The sequence below is a fragment of the Clytia hemisphaerica genome, unplaced genomic scaffold (genome assembly GCF_902728285.1).
Source record: "Clytia hemisphaerica strain Z4C2 unplaced genomic scaffold, Clytia hemisphaerica genome assembly, whole genome shotgun sequence".
Taxonomy (NCBI): domain Eukaryota; kingdom Metazoa; phylum Cnidaria; class Hydrozoa; order Leptothecata; family Clytiidae; genus Clytia; species Clytia hemisphaerica.
Window position 1 is genome coordinate 1,162,204 of NW_027104594.1, and position 21,800 is coordinate 1,184,003.

The 21,800-nt window shown below is 36.4% G+C and overlaps 1 protein-coding gene across 1 annotated transcript; it reads left to right on the forward strand.

Moving 5' to 3' along the window:
* Positions 1-16,550: 16,550 nt before the first annotated feature.
* LOC136823771 (CDP-diacylglycerol--inositol 3-phosphatidyltransferase-like) lies at positions 16,551-21,007 on the forward strand. Its single transcript, XM_067079940.1, has 7 exons — positions 16,551-16,697; positions 17,299-17,433; positions 17,613-17,652; positions 17,864-17,977; positions 18,421-18,499; positions 18,703-18,784; positions 19,471-21,007. Exons 1-7 carry the CDS (start codon positions 16,658-16,660, stop codon positions 19,617-19,619), a joined length of 639 nt encoding a protein of 212 aa, XP_066936041.1. The 5' UTR covers positions 16,551-16,657; the 3' UTR covers positions 19,620-21,007.
* The last annotated feature ends 793 nt before the right edge of the window (positions 21,008-21,800 follow it).

The window sequence follows — 21,800 nt, forward strand, 5'->3', positions numbered from 1 at the left end:
TATCTATTTTATCCTTTCTGTTGTGTTTTTGAAGGTTCTTTCCTCTCTGTTTAGTACTGCAAATTCTCTAAATATCAATTTCGGAATTTCAAACTTTTCACGTTTCCATAACCCTTTCCTCAAAGCTAAATATTTATCTAATGAAAAAATGTTGTTGCTGTTACTGTAAGTAATATTGAACTCGTCACTTTTTCAAAACTATCTTTCCAAGATAGATTTGATATAGAAAGAGCAAAACACAACACACCTCTTTTTTCTCTTTCTCTCTCTTCTAAATAAACGTTTCGCCTCCACACTAAGTAAGAAACAGTTTCTCTACCCTCTATAACAAAATATAATGCTATGCGATGAATTCTATACACTTCTATACTTAATTGTAATTTGAATCTGATTGATGAAAGAGAACCCTTTTTCGCCTTTTATAACTCGTCTCTTTCCTGCTGTGACGTTTCGATATAGCTGAATAATTAATAAATTCCATCTCGAGATTAAAAATACACGCTTATTGCATAGCATGATAAAGCATTATTGTCTCTTTTTGCTTACGCGTGCATGTTTTTGCAAAGAAATGAATGCCCTCTCACAGTGATTCGACAATATTTCTTTCGATCGACTACATCAGTCAATTAAAATTTAATATCGTAATTATTATGGTTGTTGTTTTCAGGTCTGCATATTTCTTTTTTTCTCGTGTGGGCGTTCAGATCAATGAAATGACATTTTTTAGCTGAGTCAGCGAAACTTTAAACCCAAGTATCTCTCCACGGAGTGCATTTTCCTAAGAAATTGGGTGTTTTAGAGCCGAAAGCCTTAAAATGTGATTAACTTGTTTCTAATTAATAGTTCGGCCAAAAGAAACAGAAGTTCTTATAGTTTGTTCTTATAAAAAGCGTGTACTGTTACGTAAGTTGCAAGGCCCTTCTTTTTAGCTTGGTTTGAGATTGTAAAATTTATTGACTAAGTAGCTGATAGTGATAATCTCAACAAGAGATGGGAATGACTGGAACTGGAACCCTGGAACGATGAGCTATTTTTTGACTATTTTAGGGGGTCTTTTTGACGAAATTAAAAAAAACGACACCATTTACTTTTTATGAACTTTATTCAAATATACTGTAACACAATCGACTTTTATTCCTGAAAACAATTTAGATCTTGATTGTAGGGCAGGAGTATACTCCGGACTATTTAACCACGAAAGCGACCGTAGTACAGTGGTAGAGCATCCGGCTACGGTTCGCAAGGTTGTGGGTTCAACCCCCAGCCGGGTCATACCAAAGATTCCCAAAATTGTACTTCATGCCTCTCTGCTTGATGCTCAGCAACTAAGAGAAGGATCAAGGGTAAGTGTAGAAATCCAGGGAGAAAGAGTGGCCATCCCCTACCTTCGGGTAGATAGCTATCGAAAGAGGATCCTTCGGGTCGCCTCCGACTGCGGTCGCAGACTTACTAACCACGAAAGAAATTGTATTTATAAAGCCTAAAGCTAAAGGGGTACTTGGTACCCGATCCCGATTGGGAAAAGTCAAAAGATTTCCGTGGCTCGTGTCGTCCGTGGTTGCACGAATTTTATTAACATTAAGTTTACAATTTTCAAAATATGGAAACTACCAGGGGAAAAGAAGAATCTTTTTGGTAAATAGAAAAACACACGCGTGTACGTTTGACCTAATTTTTTGAGATGCTTAATTTCACATTTTGGAAATAGCATAACACACGCGTGTACGTTTGACCAAAATCTTTTGGGATATTTGATTTCACATTTGGGAAATAGCAAAACACACGCGTGTGCTTTCGACTTCGACCAAAACCTTTTAAGATACTCGATTTCACATTTGTGAAATACCAAATAGCAAAACACACGTGTGTGTGGTTAATCTAAATTTTTTTGGATACTTGATTTCACACATGTGATATCCAATTTCACAGTTCAAAAAATACGTTTGACTTTTTAGTATCCCCCCCCCGGGGGGGGGGGGGGTACTTAGGCAAAAATAGGTGCTGGGTATGTGCGGACGGTAAGGGTCGGGTTTTTCACCTTTCAAAGTCTCTCTAAGGGTTACAAAAATCAGGAAATTTCAAAGTAGTCTCTCTAAGGGTGGGAAAAATCACGAATTTTAGAAAAACATTTTGATTTTGAGAGAAAAAATTACAAAAAAGTCTCACAAGGGTAGGAAATTTTTGAAAATAAGAGAAAATTTTTCGAAAAAGTCTCTCTAAGGGTCACTTTTTCACTAAAATTTGGTCTCTCTAAGGGTCGGTTTTCGGAGGTCCCGTCCGCACATACCCCTCATTCACCAACCCTAGTACCCCCCCCCCGGGTATTTCCCACTTGTGTGAAAGTTTGCAAAATCACACGCGTGTATGATTCGCTTGGGAAATACAAATAGAAATAACAATTTCACAATTTGTGATTATTATTGAATTTCACACGCGTGTGATTTGATGATATTTTCCTATGATCGCCTGGGTCAAAATCTCCTTTTTATCCACAAGAATTGAAAATAAACAAGGTAAGGGACTGGAAATGAGTTTGTTCTTATAAAAAACGTATTATGGACGGTCTTTAAATGCGCTATTTAAAATCATGAGCCAATCAAAGGGTTCATTCATCCCGCGGTATTTCGGAGAGGGAAACTAAAAACGACTGAACAACTTTTGACCTCGATTGGTAGAAATCATGGTTCTAAATAGCTCATTGAAGGTGTAAAAGAACGACTGAAAAGAAAAAATGGGGAGTCGTCATTAAACCCAGTCAGTCTGTCAGTGGGCCCACTCAACACTATCCTGTTTTAAGCAGGTCAGAATACGACAAGCTTCTTCGACAATTTTTTTCTTAAAAGGGTATGCATTTGACAGTTTACTTATACATTTGTCTTTGTGGCCTGTTGTTTTAGTTTGCAGAGACAGATATAGACCTTTTTTTAATGAGGCCACCCTGTTGAATAATTATGTAGTCCAGCAAAAAAAACAATGATATAGCCAAGCATAATTATTATAATATGCATGAAACAGTAATTATGCATGGCTGTATCATTGTTTTTATGCTGGACTACATAATTATTCAACAGGGTTGCCTCTTTAAAAAAAGGTCTATTGATCAAAAGTGAGACATGACAGACATCGTTTTTTATCATACACCGTGACCGTGAGATTGGGTAACTTGCATAAGTGGAGGTTAAACATGCATAGCCCTCAAATGAAATCGAACAACTTCGAACAAAAATTGCAATCGAACCAATCGAACATAATCGAACGCGATCGAATAATTGCGATTCGATTGTCGTCCAACGGCAACGCGATCGAATAATTGCGATTCGATTGTCGAACGTAATCGAATGTCAATCGAACTGCCGATTCCTGGGTAATATTCAATTGTGTTCGATTGCGTTCGAGTAAGGTTAGATTGGTTCGATTGATTGTTAATTACATTGGATTAATCTTCGATTTCGTTTGATTGCGATTAAATTAAATTGGATCACTCTGTTAGAGCTTTTTAGCGTGGGCGGCCGAGCGCTTAAGTACCATACTAAAGGCTAAAGCGAATAAAATCTAATACAATTGAATCAATCGAATGTAATTGAATACAATCGAAGGTAATCGAAGCAATCGAACAGTAAATCCTGGGTAATATTCGATTGCGATTCGATTGCGTTCGACAATCGAATTGCAATTATTCGATTGCGTTCAATTGCGTTCAATTGATTCAGCGTTCGATTCGTTCGATTGACACCGTCTGGTGTTACCGCAATTTTCAGATTCGATTGATATTTGATATTCGATATTGCGCGGTGCTGGTGGTTGCTGGCTCATGGTTCCCGTTCTTTTGCTTCGCTAACATCGAAGGACTTCTTTTTTTTGCACAGGAAAACATGTGGTTTTGAACCGCAGACCAGCAGAGGTGCCAACTCTCACGCATTGGACGTGAGACTCACGAATTCCAACACTGTCTCACTCAATTTTTCAAAAGTTTGATTTCTCACGCATTTTTGATATTTGAAAGAAATTTCCTCCTTTTTCCGATTTTTTGAAAAAAGTTTCCCAGATTTTTCTTATTTTCAGAAAAAAATTTCCCAGATTTTCTGATTTTCGGAAAAAATTTCCCCGTTTTTCGGATTTTCGGAAAATTTCTCCCAGATTTCCAATTTTTTGGAAAAAATTTCCCGTTATCCGATGTCAGAAAATCGGAAAAATCGGGCTAAGATTTTGGATTTTGCTTGGAAATTTTTATCTCACGCAAAATGAACATCTCAAGTTGGCAGGTCTGGAACCGTGACCTAAGGATTCGGCCTGAAGCGAGTAAGGGCGGGATAAGAAAAGCAAGTGTTATCATGAGGACGGAAGGACAAATTGCGTCACGTGGCGAATCGTATGCTTTCCATACCGTTGAGAACGTATGACGAAAGTGTGTTTTAGGGACATCAGAGGGCATCAAACACTCTTCTTTGTTGATTTACGATGGAAAATCGGCCTTCTTTAGAGCATAGCAGGCTAGCTCTAAAGCTCTAAAACAGCATCTAATAACATGAAAACCAGAATATGATTCTTCAATGGGAATCATAACTATAAAGCAGTGTAGACCTAAAGCTCCAAAACAGCATCTAATAACATAAAAACCAGAATATGATTCTTCAATGGGAATCAAAACTATAAAGTGCACTTACAAACATCAATTTGTCAGATCTAACAAAATTAATAACCGCACTGTCATCATTGATAATAAAACAAACCATTTTCTATCAAGAGCCTTGTAAACATTCCAACAACTTCCATCGAAATGATCTATCACAGCTCAGTCTACCATTTTTAGCGCGGTCCGAGGATTGAACCGAAAACTCTTGCAGAGCGTCCGAGCTCCCGCGCGGCGCGCGCACAACCGGATGAAAAACTTCAATCTGTCAATCATTTTCTCAAGCGAAGAGTACGCGAAGCGATTCTAGCTTTAACGATAGTGCCGCGGGTCATCAATGGATAGTATTCAATTATCATTATCCCTTTATTTTCATATCTAGAACTTTTGCAAAAAAAAGGAAAAATAGAAAAGTTGTATTTTTTACTGCTCTATTCACATACTGAATTTGAAAGAACTTCTATGTGGCGTTTTTTGCAAACTTCAAAAAACTGATTTTTGTCCTGCCTTTGCGGGACTTTGGCTTAAGTGCTTGAGTGCAGCATAGGGTACAAAGTCCAAACATGCGTTTCCCGTAATTTTTGTGTGAAGAGTTAGGTCTATACTGTAAAGTGCACTTACAAACATCAATTTGTCAGATCTAACAAAATTAATAACGGCACTGTCATCATTGACAATAAAACAAACAATTTTCTGTCAAGAGCCTTGTAAACATTCCAAAAACTTCCATCGAAATGATCTATTACAGCTCAGTCTACCATTTCTAGCGCGGTCCAAGGATTGAGCCGAGAAATGCTCACAGAACGCTTGCGAGCTCCCCCGCAGGTGAAAAACTTTAATCTGTCAATCATTTTCTCAAGCGAAGAGTACGCGAAGCGATTCTAGCTTTACAATAGTGCCGTGGATCATCAATGGATAGTACACGTTTTTTTTTTATAAGAACGTCAAAAATTTTCAAAGCCTTCGGATGTTCTTAGTTTTTTGGATTTGAAGCCTAAAAATGTTCTTAAAATGTTCTTATTTTCAGCATTTTTTGAGCATTTTGATGTAATTTCTTAAGAAATTGCATGTTTTTAAGTATCCAAAGCCTTAGTATGTTCTTAGAATGTTCTTAAATTTTTGGGCCTCGAAGCCTTATGTTCTTATATAGTTTGTTCTTATAAAAAAAATTCAATTATTCTAATCCCTTTATTTTCATTCCTAGAACTTTTGCAAAAAAAAGGAAAAATAGAAAAGTTGTATTTTTTACTGCTCTATTCACATACTGAATTTGAAAGATCTTCTATGTGGCATTTTTTTGCAAATTTCAAAAAACTGATTTTTGTCCCCCCTTTGCGGGCCTTTGGTTTAAGTGCTTGCGTGCAGCATAGGGTACAAAGTCCAGACATGGGTTTCCCGTAATTTTAGTATGAAGAGTTAGGCCTATACTGCATAGAGCAATCAAACGCAGTCGAAAGACAATTAAACGGCAATCGAACGCAGTCGAACAACAATCGAATTGGAGAATAAATGGTTGGAGAAGACCTGATATGTAAACTTCTTCAAGGACTCAAACGAAAGAAGGCTACCAGCATCGACCAACTTCCATCTAACCTGCTGAAAGATGCAGCTCCATCCATCTCCAAACCACTCGCACATATAATCAATCTTTCGTTATCCACCTCAGCATTTCCGACCGAGTGGAAGGAAGCCAAAGTGACACCCTTATTCAAATCCGGAAAAATATCGTCTGTCAAAAATTATCGTCCAATCTCGATACTACCAGTCATTTCGAAAATAGCAGAGAAAATTGTCCAGATGCAGCTTACTGAATACCTGGAAGAGAATAATCTACTCACTGATTTCCAATTCGGTTATAGAAAGCACTCCTCCACGGAAATGGCTGCTAACCTCTTCATCGACGATATTCGAAAGCAAGTAGACAAAGGAAATGTTGCTGGCGCCCTGTTCCTCGATTTATCCAAGGCGTTCGACACAATCAGCCACGGTTCGCTACTGAAAAAACTACCGGCCTACGGGATCAGGACGACTGAGCTGAACTGGTTTCAAGACTACCTTTTCAATCGCCAACAATTTGTTTCGTATGATTTCGTATGACACTAAAGTCCCGTAATGCAAAACTCAAAGACAAGTCAATCGAGAGATGTACTGTCGAAGAAATGAACGATAAAATCCATGAGAAAATCACCGAACTTGGTGCAACCATGAAGGCGTCAATTATTGATGAAATCAAAGCGACACTCTTGAGTGTTGAAAACCAGATGGCTGAGGTAAAGCAGTCGTATGCTGATGTGGTGAAAGACCCTTCACAGGATGAGCCCAATACTTCGATCAAAGAGGTGATTAAAGAAGCTCTGCGGGAAGAAGAAGCCGAGGAAACGAACAAACAGAAGCGTGCTTCAAACATTATTGTTCATGGAGTACCAGAACAAGATGCCAACACGGACAGGAGCTGGGTTGAGGATCTCATTAAAACAACCCATTCAAACGTTACCATTAAGCGTATTGCCCGTTTGGGTAAGACCTCGAACGATAAGAAGCGTCCCATTCTGATCTGCCTCTTGAACGAAGACGAGAAATTCAATCTGATTGGTAATTTACCAGCTCTGAAAGGGAATGAAAAGTTTTCTGGAGTGAGCGTTACTGAAGATCTTACACCTGAAATGCGTAAGAAATTGCGCCTACTGTCTATTGAAGCTAAAGAACTTAATGAAACCGAAAAACCAGCAACAGAAATATATCGCGTCCGGGGTGATTCAAAAAATGGCTTCACTGTCAAGAAGATACCACTCAGAAAACCGTGAACCCCCAACCAGTCACCAACAATGAAGAATGTCTCCTTCTCGAACAACCTAACGGAGACAAATATCATCGACCAACAGGAGCCAACTTTGCTCAAAAAGAAAAATTAATCAAAGATATGAAAGTTCTGTATACAAATCCCGATCAGTTGACTTCATTTAAAATTAAGGAATTACAGTCCATGGCCAATGAGGAAAAGCCTCACATTGTCGCTATCTGCGAAGCGAAGACAAAAGTAGGTACGTTGAGGGAATTACATGAATACGAATTCGATGATTATAAAATTGCTAGTCAAGTTAACTTAGACACAGATCAAGGGCGTGGCGTTGTCATACTTGTTCACACCTCGATAAAACATTTAGTAGCCGATGTCAAACCTCCAATCACTTTCAACGAAGTATGCATGATTGAAGTACAATTATCTGGAAAAGATTTGCTTGTTGTCGCGTGCATCTACCGAAGTCCAAGCAGTTCTACATCATCAAACGAAAATAACAGCAACCTGAATTGTCTGATCAAATCTATTGCACTGAACAACAAGTATTCCCACAAATGTTTGCTAGGAGACTTCAACTTCCCAACGATAAATTGGGAAAATTGGACAACCCCACACATAGAAGATAGTAAAGAAGAAAAGTTTCTAGATGCTTTGAGAGATGCATATCTTCATCAACACGTTGACGAGCCAACTCGATGTCGTAGAACAGATGACCCATCTCTAATCGACCTGATATTGACAGGGGAAGAAAATCAAATAGTGAATCTAGATTACTTAAGTCCACTTGGTAAAAGTGATCATAGTTCGTTAGCGTTCAAATTTGCTTGTTACGCTCACCCCAAAAGTGTACAGACAAGATATATCTTTGCGTCGGCCAATTTCCAATCGATGAATAACGATCTTAGCTTAAGAGACTGGAAACAAAGTTTCAAGAAAGCATCTGTGGAAACATCAGTGGATGATCTTTGGAAAACTTTCAAAGAAGCTATACTCGACCTCAGAAATAGGTTTGTACCACTGAAAGAAGTAGGTAACAGCTTTTGGAAGAATAAAGGCAAAATCCCTATAAAAAAGGACCTGCGAGATGAAATCAAGAGAAAGAAATTGCTGAATAGAAGGTGGTTAAGATCTTCTCCTCTCTACCGAGATCGTCACCGCGCCAACTATGTACTTGCAAGGAATAGAGTAAATCGAATGCTGGTGAAGGCACATCGGGCATATGAGAAGAGTATCTGTGACAAATCCAAAGAGAAAAGATCTTTTGGTCTCACGTAAGAAGTAAACTCAAATCAACAAGTGGAGTTTCGCCACTTCTTCAGAACCCTGACGATAAATCGTCTCTTAAACATGACGACCACGAGAAGGCAAACATCTTGCAAAAGCAGTTTTGTAGTGTCTTTATTGATGAGCCAGAGGGTGAATTACCAGACTTCCCTGCACGAACAGATAAGAAGATTAGTGATCTATTCGTCACCGAGGAGATGATGAAGAAACAGATAAAACTGATTGACACCAACAAATCCTTTGGTCCAGATGAAATTCATCCCAAAATGTTGGTAGAATTGGTCGACCACGTAGCCGAGCCTTTGGCGATCATAATGAATAAAACCTTGTCGTGTGGAATCATACCGAAAGAATGGAAGATGGCTTACGTTTCGCCAATTTACAAGAACAAGGGTGCTCAAAATCTAGCAATAAACTATAGACCAGTCAGCCTGACATCAGTTGTTTGTAAATTGATGGAATCATTTCTAAGGAGGCATATCATGAATCATCTACAAGATCAAAAACTATTGTCAAATAAACAATACGGCTTCATCAGTCACCGATCAACAGTTACTCAACTCCTGAACTACTTGGATAAGTGCTGCGAAAGCATTGCTAATGGTAAAGTAGTTGATACGATATATTTCGATTTTGCTAAAGCCTTCGATACTGTTCCCTACCGTCGCTTGCTGAAGAAACTTGAAGGATATGGAATATCAAGTAACTGTCTACGATGGATAGAGTCTTTCTTGACAGACAGAAAGCAACTCGTAAAGGTCGATCAAGCTCGATCAAGTACAAACTCCGTTGTAAGTGGTATTCCTCAAGGAAGTGTCCTTGGACTACTTCTCTTTGTTATCTATATCAATGACCTCCCGGACAACGTCATCTCATCTATTTTCCTATTTGCCGATGATACGAAGATAGTCAAAGAGATCAACTCAATCGAGGATTCTTTGACAATCCAACAGGACATCAATGAACTGGAAAATTGGTCGAGAAAATGGCTTTTAAAATTCCATCCAGATAAATGCCATGTACTAACTCTCGGGAAATTCGAGAACATCATCCATGCACACCCATACTCGTTAGATGGAAACCAACTTGAACACGTTTCCCTTGAAAAGGATCTAGGTGTGCTGATCGACTCCGATATTACCTTTGAAGAGCACATATCGAAACAGGTCAAGAAAGCAAACTCAATTCTCGGTGTGATCAGAAGAGGCTTTGAGGAATTATGTCCCAGGACACTTTACACACTGTATACCACCTTTGTTCGACCTCACTTGGAATATGCTCAATCTGTATGGTCACCTAGATTGCGTAAGCACGTCAACCTACTTGAAGGGGTTCAAAGGCGTGCAACAAGAATGGTACGTCGTCTACGAAATTTAACATACGAGCAGCGCCTGCGAAAACTGGACTTACCATCTCTTGAATTTAGGAGACAATTTGGCGACATGGTTCAAATATACAAACACCTTCACTTCTATGACAAAAATACCATCGTCAAAAAGTTTTCTCGCCGAACTCGTCCCCATCGTAAACATGATTACGAATTGATCCCTAATTTCTCAGATGATGGATTAAGGGGTGTGCAAACAAAATCATTTTATTATAGATGCATATCGGCGTGGAACCAGCTCCCAAAAAATGTTGTTAATGCTAAGTCAATCAAAGCATTTAAAGAAGAACTGACTCAGGCATGGATAAAGCACCCGTTACGTTACGATTCAAGATCACTTTTGTAATCATTATGTAGATAGACCGGTTTAGAGGCCCTAGTGTGCCTGGACTGTAAATCCTTTAATAAATAAATAAAATAAATAAATAAATAGATAAATGATAAAGCCATGTCCCAACCGCAACCGGTCACCTGTGGCGTCCCCCAGGGAAGCATTCTTGGCCCACTTTTATTTCTTATATTTTTCAATGACTTTCCTGACTGTCTTGAGAATTGCAAAACGATCATGTTTGCAGACGACACAGTCATCTACACTGCATCGAAAAGCTCCAAAGAAGTCAACGACATCCTAAACGCCGAACTCAACAACGTCCAACGCTTCATGACCGAGAACGAACTTATCGTTAACCTGAAAAAAGGAAAGACTGAGGGGATGTTGTTTTCCACCGCTAAGAAATTGCACGATTCTCCCAAACTGAATTTACTCTACGGTGAAACACCCATTAACAACGCTACCAGCTACAAATATCTGGGAATTTTGATCGACCCAGAGCTTCGACTATCCGAACATTTTGAAAAAACAATTAAGATATCAACTTCACGTTTAAAGCTACTGACTTTAATTCGATCGAACGTAACTTCATTCGCAGCCTACCAAATATTTCGCGCTATGGTACAAACTATCATCCTTTACGGGTCATCCACCAACCTAAACCTCAACAGATCTAGCATCGACCGCCTTGACAGTATCGATCGCAGGGCTAGAAGGATCATTAACAAACGGCAAATAGATCGCCATATTATCGAGCTGACATCGAATGTCATGAAGCGTCAAGCATGTTGCCTTGTGAAGAAATGTATGCTGGGTAAAGCAAGTGTGTTGCTGGCTAATCATTTCGAACAAAATAACCACGGTGTCAATACACAAAACCAAAATGCTTTTATTCGTCTGCCCAAAATTCGTTAAGAAGTTGCCCGACGTGGATTCTTCTTTATGGGAGGAATGTTGTACAATACGCTACCAGTGGAATTGAGAACCGTAAATGACTTTAATATTTTTAAAAACAAAATAAAGTCTCATACTTTCAATTTTATTTAAGTATAGTGCCTCTGCTTAGCCTTTAACTTGCCACTACACTATCTCTTTTCTGGATAATTTATTTTTGGATCTAGTGAGGCTTTGGTTTTCACTCTCGTTGTTACATTTAACTATATCCCTAATATTCTGTATCAATTTGTTTACGACACCACAACACTACGTCTTAGTCTTGTTTACATTAATTTTAAGATAACCTTTTGAAGTATCTATCGATCACAGCGTGGTTTTTCTGCGGGTATAACCTTTCATATTTAGTTTAATATATTCTCTATTAGTTCTATTTTATGTTTGCCTCAGTTATTTTTCATACTGTGTTATGCCTCGTGTTTTTCCTTACTATCATTTACTCATGCCTTTCCAACATTGGAAAGTACGTACACCTCTCAATCAAAACGAGATCTAACATCGTAATTTCTACTTTCATAGCGAATTTAACTCCTCATTCAAATAATTAATTTTCAAGTGCTTTTTCATAGCCAAATTCAATACGTTCGTAAACTATGCCAGCATGCCTTTTATTTAACTTATAATTTATTTATTATTTTAGATTTATAACAGGACCAAAGGTAATATCAGATACTTGTAACTGTTTGCGTAATCCTGTATAAATATTCAATAAAAACTAAAACTAAAAAAAAAATGCAGTTGAACAACAATCGAACCAATCGAATATTACCCAGAATTTTGACGTTCGATTGAGATTCGATTGCGTTCAACAATCGAATTCCAATCAGTCGATTGCGTTCGATTTGGATTGACTGGTTCAATCGTCAATTCCGTTTGATTGAGATAGTCTGGTAATGACCAGCCAAGTCTTTCATTTGAGGGCTATGTATGTTAGCCTCCACTGATGCAAGTTACCCAATCTCACGGTATCGATCAAGAGTGGGCAATCCAATATTGCAGTTCTTCACTCCCTACCTGGACTCAGAGTATTTTTCAATCTGTGCTATGCCAGTACTGGTTAGTCAGGACCTCCTTTCACTTTATTGATATTACGCAAACGGCAGTGTGCGCCAAATTATTTTGGTTTCACTTTCGACTTCAAGCAAAGGTCTTAGCAACGGGGCTGGGTAGAAAAATCTAAACATAGAATTCAAAAAAAATACCGATCATCGCATAGAGCACTAAAAAATCCCCCCTTTCTATGTTTAGTTTGTTCTACCTTGGATTAGGCGAGACCAATTTATATGTTGTTCTACAGGCCCGGCCGACCCTATTTTTGCTAAAATCAAAAAATAATAATATTGTATTTCCAGTTATTTGTAAGAATTAAATTCGAATAAAGCTGAAAGTTAATTGAACAAGAAAAATTTAGAAAATCAAGCATTTTATACACTAAAATTTTATTTTGATCTGGATCGAAGATAAAAAAAGTGAATTTTTGATCCAGATATTTTATGGAAAATATTTTCGGTACCTTACAAACCCTGATAAATGAAAAACTTATTCTTATTTTACCCACCAACCGACTGACCCATATTTTTCTAATGATCTGCCCGTAGAACAACAAATTAAATTGGTCTTGCCTTATAACTGAAAATATCTTCAAATAACCTTTGTCTGCTATCAGCCCGCGCGGTAATCTTTGCCGTTCCGATTCTTAGATAATGAATAAGAGAGGTGCGCTTAGCTAAACCGTACTCGCGGGCGATAAATTTATGTTTACTTCTCTTGTATATTTTCGTGGTATTTATCCAATGAAAAGGATGTTCACAAAATATGCACAGCGCTGACAAAATATGCACAACATTGATTATGACATCATTAAATATGTCAATGTCAATTCAACGCCTGTTAAAGAAAATAATTTGTAAATAGTTCTTTTTATCGTGAAATTCAGAAATACGAACAACGCCCAATCGCACCCACGGGAAAGTTCGAATTTTTAATTATCCGGAAAGGCCCTGACTGGTACTGGTTATGTGTTCTGTGTGAAGACTATTGGAATGATTCAATAAGTAAAGAAAGAGAAATATTCTGTGTTGCTCTGCGCCTAGATAGACAGATAGAAGACAGACCAGAGACAGCTAAACATAGAAAAGGTTTACAGTAGGATGTAATGTGAACAAAGCCAGGTAACTTGCATCCAGTGGAGGCTGACATGCATAGCCCTCAAATAAAGACATGGCTATACAAACCTGATTTACAAAATCTGTGGGTGGTAAAATGGGCTATTCCAAAAAAAAAATTTTTCACTAACCTCCCAGTGTGGAAACGATGCAAAGTCCATGCTGAATTGTTTGCTATTTTAAATTGGTATCTATGCCAAAAACCGAAAACCCTGGAATATTTGATTTTCTCATGCCTAAAAATTGCTCTAAATAAGCTTTATATTCTATATACACTCCACGTCATTACCGTGAGTGGTCCTAAATCCGACAGCCCTGCCTAATTTCAACCCCCCAAATAACGGTTATGAAAAAAAATTCTATGTTTACAAACACTCCCTACAAGTTGAACGATAAACTATTTCAAGAATTCTCAAAACAAATTCAAAACATCTAACAATGTCAAAATGTCAATAATGAAATTAAACAATTACCTTATATAGTCATTTATGCATATTGCAATAAAAAATTATGTTTTGTATAAGAAGCAATTATTGTTAATTATTTGGTTCAACTGGTTTACTGTATCAAATTTCTCAGTTTAGTTTGGTATTTTTGTTGCGTCACAGTAAAAGGTTTTTTTTAGTTAGTATCTTTGAAAGACCACGTCGGATTTAGGCAGGGCTGTCAGATTTAGGACCACTCACGGTATATGGCGGTCGAGGGAGAGTTGGAGCTTAATAATCTGGCATAAAGAAATTAGGGCACTTAGATTTGCGGTGCTCCTCTCGTCTTGAAAAGCTTTGACTTACGCCAGATATCTTACGCCAATACGCCAAAAATAATTACTGCATCACCCCGAATATAATCGACATACTGTGCACCATTTCCAGCCTGGCTAACCCACATGGAAATTTTGGGTAATAAGCTATCCCCTGGAAATTAGGGGTCAACAGCCCTGGAAAGTGAAATTTTGTGAAAAAGGGCCAGGAAAATGACTATTGATGTCAGTTTAGGAGGATAGAACCCCCTGGAAACCTTTTATAACCCCCTTGGACAATCTGAAAAATGAACTAAAACCACTTGGAAATTCAAGGCCCTGCTGATCCCCCTGGAAAATTTTGTTTTGAAATTTTGCTGCTTTGGTTGGTCAGGCATTTGATGCTAGTTAACCGACTTCACGGTAAATTCCAGACGGTGTCAATTTCGATTGAATGAATTACTGTAATCGAACATAATCGAATCTCAATGGAACATAATTTGAACGCAATTCCAAACATAATCGAATATTACCCAGAAATCAGCTGTTCGATTGAGATTAGATTGTGTTCAACAATCAAATCGCAATTATTTGATAGCGTTCTATTACATTTGAATAGTTCAATCAGGATTTTCGTTCAAACTCGTTCGATTGACACATTCTTTTAACAAATAGCTTTTTTCTCATTCACTCTGGGGATCATCAAAAAATTGATCTGTTCATGTCACCTGCCCCTGCAAAAATAAATTGACTTCCTGGTGCGATATTAACTGCTGAATCTTTTTGCACGCCCATATGCATTTTAACACCTGTTGCTACTGAAACAGAACAATTTTTTGACGGTTGCCCAAGCAATCAAAAGAAACCTATGACAAAGATCAAGGAGAAAAGCCTTAAAAAACCAGTTGAATAGTATACAGCTACATTTTTGTTTCCATGAACTTAGAATTTTAACAACACAAATGAGCCAAGATTTCTGCAAAAGACCATGAGAATGAAATTTCACTGTTAGCGCACCTTTTTTGATTTTTTTGTTATCTTTCAAAATGGCCGAACGAGATTGGAGAATTAGAGAGCGACCCGCTGTCCCAATATATTAAAAAAATTATGAGTGTACAATAAAATAGGGTAAATATAGATAAAACATTAAGCGCTAATGAGAAGTTGATCACTATCAGGCTATTGTCATTATGTTAAAATTAATGTTTTTGCCACTAATTATAACTTGTTATGGTATCCTCACTAGCAAAAGGTCTATATGGTCAGATCAGTACTGAGCAATCTATTTTTTATATAAATTTTGGTACCATTTTCAACTTTCCTACAAGGTGCTCTCTTCTTCTCCAATCGGCAGCAATTTTGGAGTTAAACAAAAAAATTAAAAAGGGCACACTAACAGTGAAAGTTCATTAGTTATTTCCCCGTTGCAGTGATGTTGGCTCATTTGTGTTTTTATATGCTGAGTAGCTGGAATCAAAAATGCCACTGTGTACTCAACTGAGGGTGACAATTTAGACCGCTCATCCAAAGTAATGAAAAGCCATCACCACCAAAAGTTGTTAAAATTTATCATTTACCGCAATCTCATTGGATGAAATTTAAGAAAGACTTTCTGATGGAGTGATTTACTGAAGCACTTAGGAGAAGGCAACTTTAGAATATTTTGACTTTTGAGGGATAGTTTTACTTTAGTCCCACTCAGAAGGGTCCCAATCTGGAATAGTTGGCTACTTCATGGTAAGAATTTTTTTTTTAATTTATAATAATGTTAGTGTGTTTCAACAGTAAATTGACATTTTAGCATTTTTCAAATTTTCCACATCCCATGTTGATATGAAGCTACAGTAGTAGTGAAACATATATGGTATCATACAAGAGGCTGAAAAACTATTGGCGCCAAAAATTAGGGCTAGTGGTTACCTTTATCATAATATGTCAACCTCATTATTGGTTAAAATTTAAAAAAGACTTTTACATTGAGCAAATTACAGAAAGCACTCAGTAAAAAAACCACTTTCATTTTTGTTGCAGATTTCCATATAAACCTTACATAGGGAATATTTATGTCAATGTGTTTATGTGTCAACTAAGTAAGCATTGTATTGTTGGAGTGTGAAAGAAAAATATAGATTTGTCTAGCCTAGCCTAATTGCCAGCTATCAAGGGGTGTTAAGAGAACATATTTAAGAACTTATTCATATCAAAACGAAACACAATTCTTTCTTAACTGTTTATAATGGCATCAATATAATAATGGTATTCATAAACTCCTTATTTCCCTCAGAAACAGTAACTAGAAAAAAGAGATTTTATAAAAACATAATTAAATTCAAACCTTCCTGTATTTGAAGAAGTTGATCAGCAAAGATGACAGAGAATGTATATTTATTTGTCCCCAATCTCATTGGTAAGTTTTATTAGAATATGTACACAAAATTATAAGTGGTGCTTATCTGATATTTATATAGTGGATCAGCAGCCCCGCTAGTAAACCCTTTAAAGGAGCGGACCAATTTCCTAGGCTAGGGATGGTATTTAGTTTTTGATGTGCTGCAATACCTTTTCTGTAAACACTCCTATACAAACATCCTTTACTTTCCTCTACTCTATAGAGAATGAATAGTCTTCAAATGTTGTATACTGGAGTGAAGAAAAATGACTGAACAGTGCTTTAAAAAAACTTATCTATTTGCATGGGTGTTGGGTCTCTTTCAGTTTGTGTGGAAATTAGTGAGAGGGGTAAAAATTGGCAGAGTTCGCATGTATGTCCTGAATGGATGATTGGTCCCTACAGCGCTTGAAATAGCGGTCCAATATCGAAAATTGTCCGACCCAAATAGGTCCTTGGCCGACCAAAAAATCATAATTTTCAAGCTAAAGCAACCCTGATCGGACATGTTGTCCGACCCACTTGAAATCGTTATTTCGAGCCTTGGAACTAGAGAGAATTTGCTAAATTTTTAAAAATAATGAGAAAAAAAATTACCTAATTTGTCTTTTTTTCACAGGTTACGCCAGAATCATTTTGATGTTTGTGTCATTCTATTACATGGCAACAGATGTGTGGACTGCTACAATAACGTATCTTTTGAGTCAATTTCTTGATGCTTTTGATGGACATGCTGCAAGAGCTTTGAATCAATGTATGTGTCAAACTCTCTACCCTTTTAAAGATAAATTTTGAAAGATATTAAATAAATGCTTGTCAAGACTCACTGTTCTAATTCTTGATCCAAACGATTTACTTTCCATTGGAAATTATTTGAGAAAATTTTGCACTTTTCAAAAATTTAATCTTTATTAACTTTATTTTTATCAACAGGTACAAAGTTCGGGGCTGTTTTAGACATGGTCACTGACAGGTATCTTCCCATTAATGATTTGTTTCTTAATGACTTGTTACTCTTGTTGTTTCTCTTGTAGCTTGGTCGAATATGTAACCTTTTAAAGATAAAACGTAAATAAATAATTTCTACTAATTTTATTCTTACTTTAAATTGAAAAATATATCAAGACCTACTAAATGAGACGAATGAAGTGCATTTTTTATATTGCCTTTATATGTATTTTTAGATGCTCAACCATGGGCTTGCTGATTGTGTTGGCATCATTTTATCCAAAATATCAATTTTTCTTCATTTTTGTCACTGTGCTTGATATTGCAAGCCATTGGGTCCAAGTGTACAGGTAAAAGAGTAAAAAGCATATTTTCTTTGATAAGATCTATTATAATAGGTTACTAGTCGTTTACATCACAGTTCTAACAACAATCTTTTTAAAAGAATTATCTTGAGGAAGAAATTTTCGCAAAAAAAAATTTTAGGAATTTTTTGTTTACAAAAGGGCCTTAGATATTGCCCAAAAAAGACCAATTTTATAGGTGATTTTTTAAATCCTGAGAATAATTTGTGTTTCGCGGAATTCAATTTCGCAGATTTGTCAAAAAACAACAAAATTAAATTCTGCGGAAATTGCTCCGCAAAAATTTCTTCCCTAGACCAGTCTTCATGACATTACATTAAATGAATATACCCTGTGGTATATTGAAAAACTTTTATTTCAAGGTTTAAGTTGACATTATTTTAAATTAACTGTTCTAGCTTTTTTTCTTTTTACTTACCGTTTTTTAGCAACTTATCACTCGGTCAATCACATAAGGCAGTCAAAGAAAGTGGAAACTGGTTTCTTCGACTTTATTATACTTCAAGAGTAAGTTTAAATTCGACTTCGATAGCTCAATACCTTTAGCTAGGTTATTTGAAGTAAAAGTGAGTGCTGGTAATTTAAAGTTTTTTTTCAACATCTCTTGATTGTGATATAAAAGGCTACCACACTTAACATCCTAATGTCAAACTCACCACTACTGCACTTTTCTTATAAATAACTTGTGTTTTTCGTTATTTTTCGTTCAGCCGGTGCTATTCACAATGTGTGCTGGTAACGAACTTTTCTTTGCCATGCTATACGTCATGCATTTCACCACTGGCCCTATAGGTATGTGACGTTTTATTGTTTTTCTCTTTTCTGACGACTACCACAACCTCTTGTAATGCCGACATACCTTTTCTAATTTGTCATAGCAACTATGTGGTCTTTTAATGTTTATAGATAAAACCTTCTGAGTAAGCTGTTTAAAAATTACTCTAACTACTTTGCAGACCAGATAGTTACTATGACGGAATTAGACAAGGCATGTCAGCACTACAAAAGGTTACGGTAGGTTTTCTAAGAGAATTGGAAGGGTTTGCATGACTGAGGCACTACCTTTCTTTCATCCAACATACCATTTTTCAACTGTTAAATGAAATGTTGGACCGGTTTGTGTCAACGTAATATTTTCAAAAAAAAATTTCAAAAAAGAAGAAAAACACGTGTTGGATGTAGTTTTTTTTGCCATCAAACTTTTGAGCCAACATTTACGGCAAGATCAAAGACTCTTAACGTTCGAAAGACTATAATGAATTAAGACAATAAATGAATTAATTACATGCATGCCTTTTTTGTAAGAAACTCCAAAACTTTCGAAGCCTCTTGATCCTACAAGTGTTTTTGATTTTTGTGCAACTTCCTAAGAAATTGGGTGTTTTATGTTATTATGGCCATCATTAAAGCCTCATACTCTTATATAATTTATTCTTATAAAAAACTATTAACCTCGATCCTAATTTCCTTTTTTTCAGTATTTGGAACATATGGTGTTGTGCACGTGATAGCCATGGCCTGCTTCCCAATCTCTTTCACTAAGAATGCCATCAATATCATTCAGCTAGTTGGTGGATTTGATGCTCTTGCTGAACTCGACGTCGAAGCAAGACAGAAGGCAGAGTAAAAGGATGAAATTTCAAAATTGACGACATTTCAGCATTCAAATTTTGAATATAGCTCACGTTCTGGCTTACATTACTGGCTTTTGACATCGTTACGTCATAATAAGGTATATGCATAAGTCATATGACTTTCTATGCTTGGGTTGTGGATCATAAACTCATGGAGAAATTATAATGGTAGGCTTCTGGACTTATGTTGTTTTACCTGGGAAAGGAAAATTGAAGCGACTCAGTATTTCTAGTGTAGTTGCCAGATATTTGGTTTTCAGATTTTTTTTAGTATTTAATTTTAGATGATTTGAGCCGTCACGACAAAGTTTTTCTATGAGCTGTCTTAATTATATTATTAATTCTAGTTGACAGGATGATAAAAATCAATTATTTGGAACATACGTGACTTTGTCTTGGCGTCTTACCGATTATGAATTTAGTTGCAATTTTGAATTTCAAAGATTAATGAATTTACCTATATACGAGATTTTATTATTTATCACATATCACATACCACACTGCCTAAGATATTTTATTTTGTTATTCGTAATTGTAGTTCAGTGTTGTAATTTATTCTCTTTTATGAACATTTATGAAACCTAAGACATTCTTTTGTAAAGCCTTTTTAGTAGCTTTTTTCAGAGATGTTTCCAACCAAAAAAGCTTTTTGTAAGAAGGGCCTCTTTATCTGTTTGTGATAAGATGATCCTTTAGTTTCTCCAAGCTGCATAAGATCCGGTCCATATAGCATTATGATTGAAGCGTAGCCTTCGAATGTTTTATAATACTTATCACAATATTGTTTTGTTGCTTAAAGGACATTTTTAACGTATCTCCTACCTAAAAGAAAGAACGACTTTCCCCAAGTCGTGCGCTGAATAACCACAAAATTTGAAGAAGATCTTTTGTTAATTCTGCTTTGCCAGCATAAGAGGCTCACCTCCGTTATATATACACGTTTTTTATAAGAATAAACTATATAAGAACACAAAGCTTTGATGGCAAAAATGTTAATAACATTTCAAGGCTTTGCAGACTAGAAAACACCCAATTTCTTTGGAAAATGGACATAAACACTCAAAAATGGTGAAAATAAGAACATGTTAAGAACATTTTTAGGCTTTAAACTCAAAAAGTTAAGAACATTCGAAGGCTTCAAAGATTTTGGATGTTCCTATAACATAAACGTATATTCTAAAAAGGAACATCTTTGAACAATTATTTGCATAAGAGGTCAAAACAGAAATTTCAGTGTCCAGGGGACCTTAGAGGGTAGTTTTCTGAGAAAATTATTATTAATTTAGTCTAGATTAGAAATGTATGATATTATCAATTTGATCAGGAAAAGAGACTCTTCGGATTAATATTAAACTAAAATTGAAATGATTACTAAGTTAAATTATTCACGTGTTCCAAGTAGTTTTTCTTTTTACCTTAAAGAATATTGGCTTCATTAAAAACTATTTCTGACGTTTAGTTTGTATTTGCATTAATTATAAAGCTCAAACAAGTAAACTGTATTTCGATCACGTTTTCGAGATATCTTCGATATATGTAGAAGTATCACCAAAATGTATTGCACGATTTACACTATGTATTGTATTAATTTACACTATGAAAATATTTTTTTACAAATTTTAGGTAATGTAAAAATCATAAACCTGTGACTGAAAACATAGATTGGTTCAATGTGGGTACATGTCTCGAAGTGGGTGCTTCGCTAACACCACTACTCTTCACTTTTGGACGTAGACAAGGAAACTTCTTTACAAATACTCTACGAAGTTCTCGGTTAAAACGAATCAAAATAAAAGCGTCCAGTACAGGGTTCAAACAAGCGAACGCCATTGCACCATCAAAATAAAGTCTGTCGACAGGTGTTCTTATTATGAATTCGATGACTTTGATCGTCAATGCAGGCGTCCATAGAAGAATATACGTTATGACACACCCAAAACACATGTAGAACGCAAATAAGTTTTTCTTGTGTGTTTGGTTATACGATAAACGATCTGATTGGTTATTGTTATTATCTTGCGCATGCGTATTCAGTACAGTTCTGGTTGTCCGATGAATGGCGCGTTTTTGTTTTTGAAGCGTCCTAAAGATTACCACATTTGGTAATAACAAAAAGACCATAAAGAAACCAATCCCGATAATAAACGATAACATTGCGACCGGATCGTTTACGA

Coding starts and splice junctions, on each gene's coding strand:
- LOC136823771 (XM_067079940.1), top strand. CDS start 16,658: ATGACAGAGAATGTATATTTATTTGTCCCCAATCTCATTG. Junction 17,653..17,863: donor TTAGACATGGTCACTGACAG/GTATCTTCCCAT, acceptor ATGTATTTTTAG/ATGCTCAACCATGGGCTTGC. Junction 18,500..18,702: donor GACTTTATTATACTTCAAGA/GTAAGTTTAAAT, acceptor TTTTTCGTTCAG/CCGGTGCTATTCACAATGTG.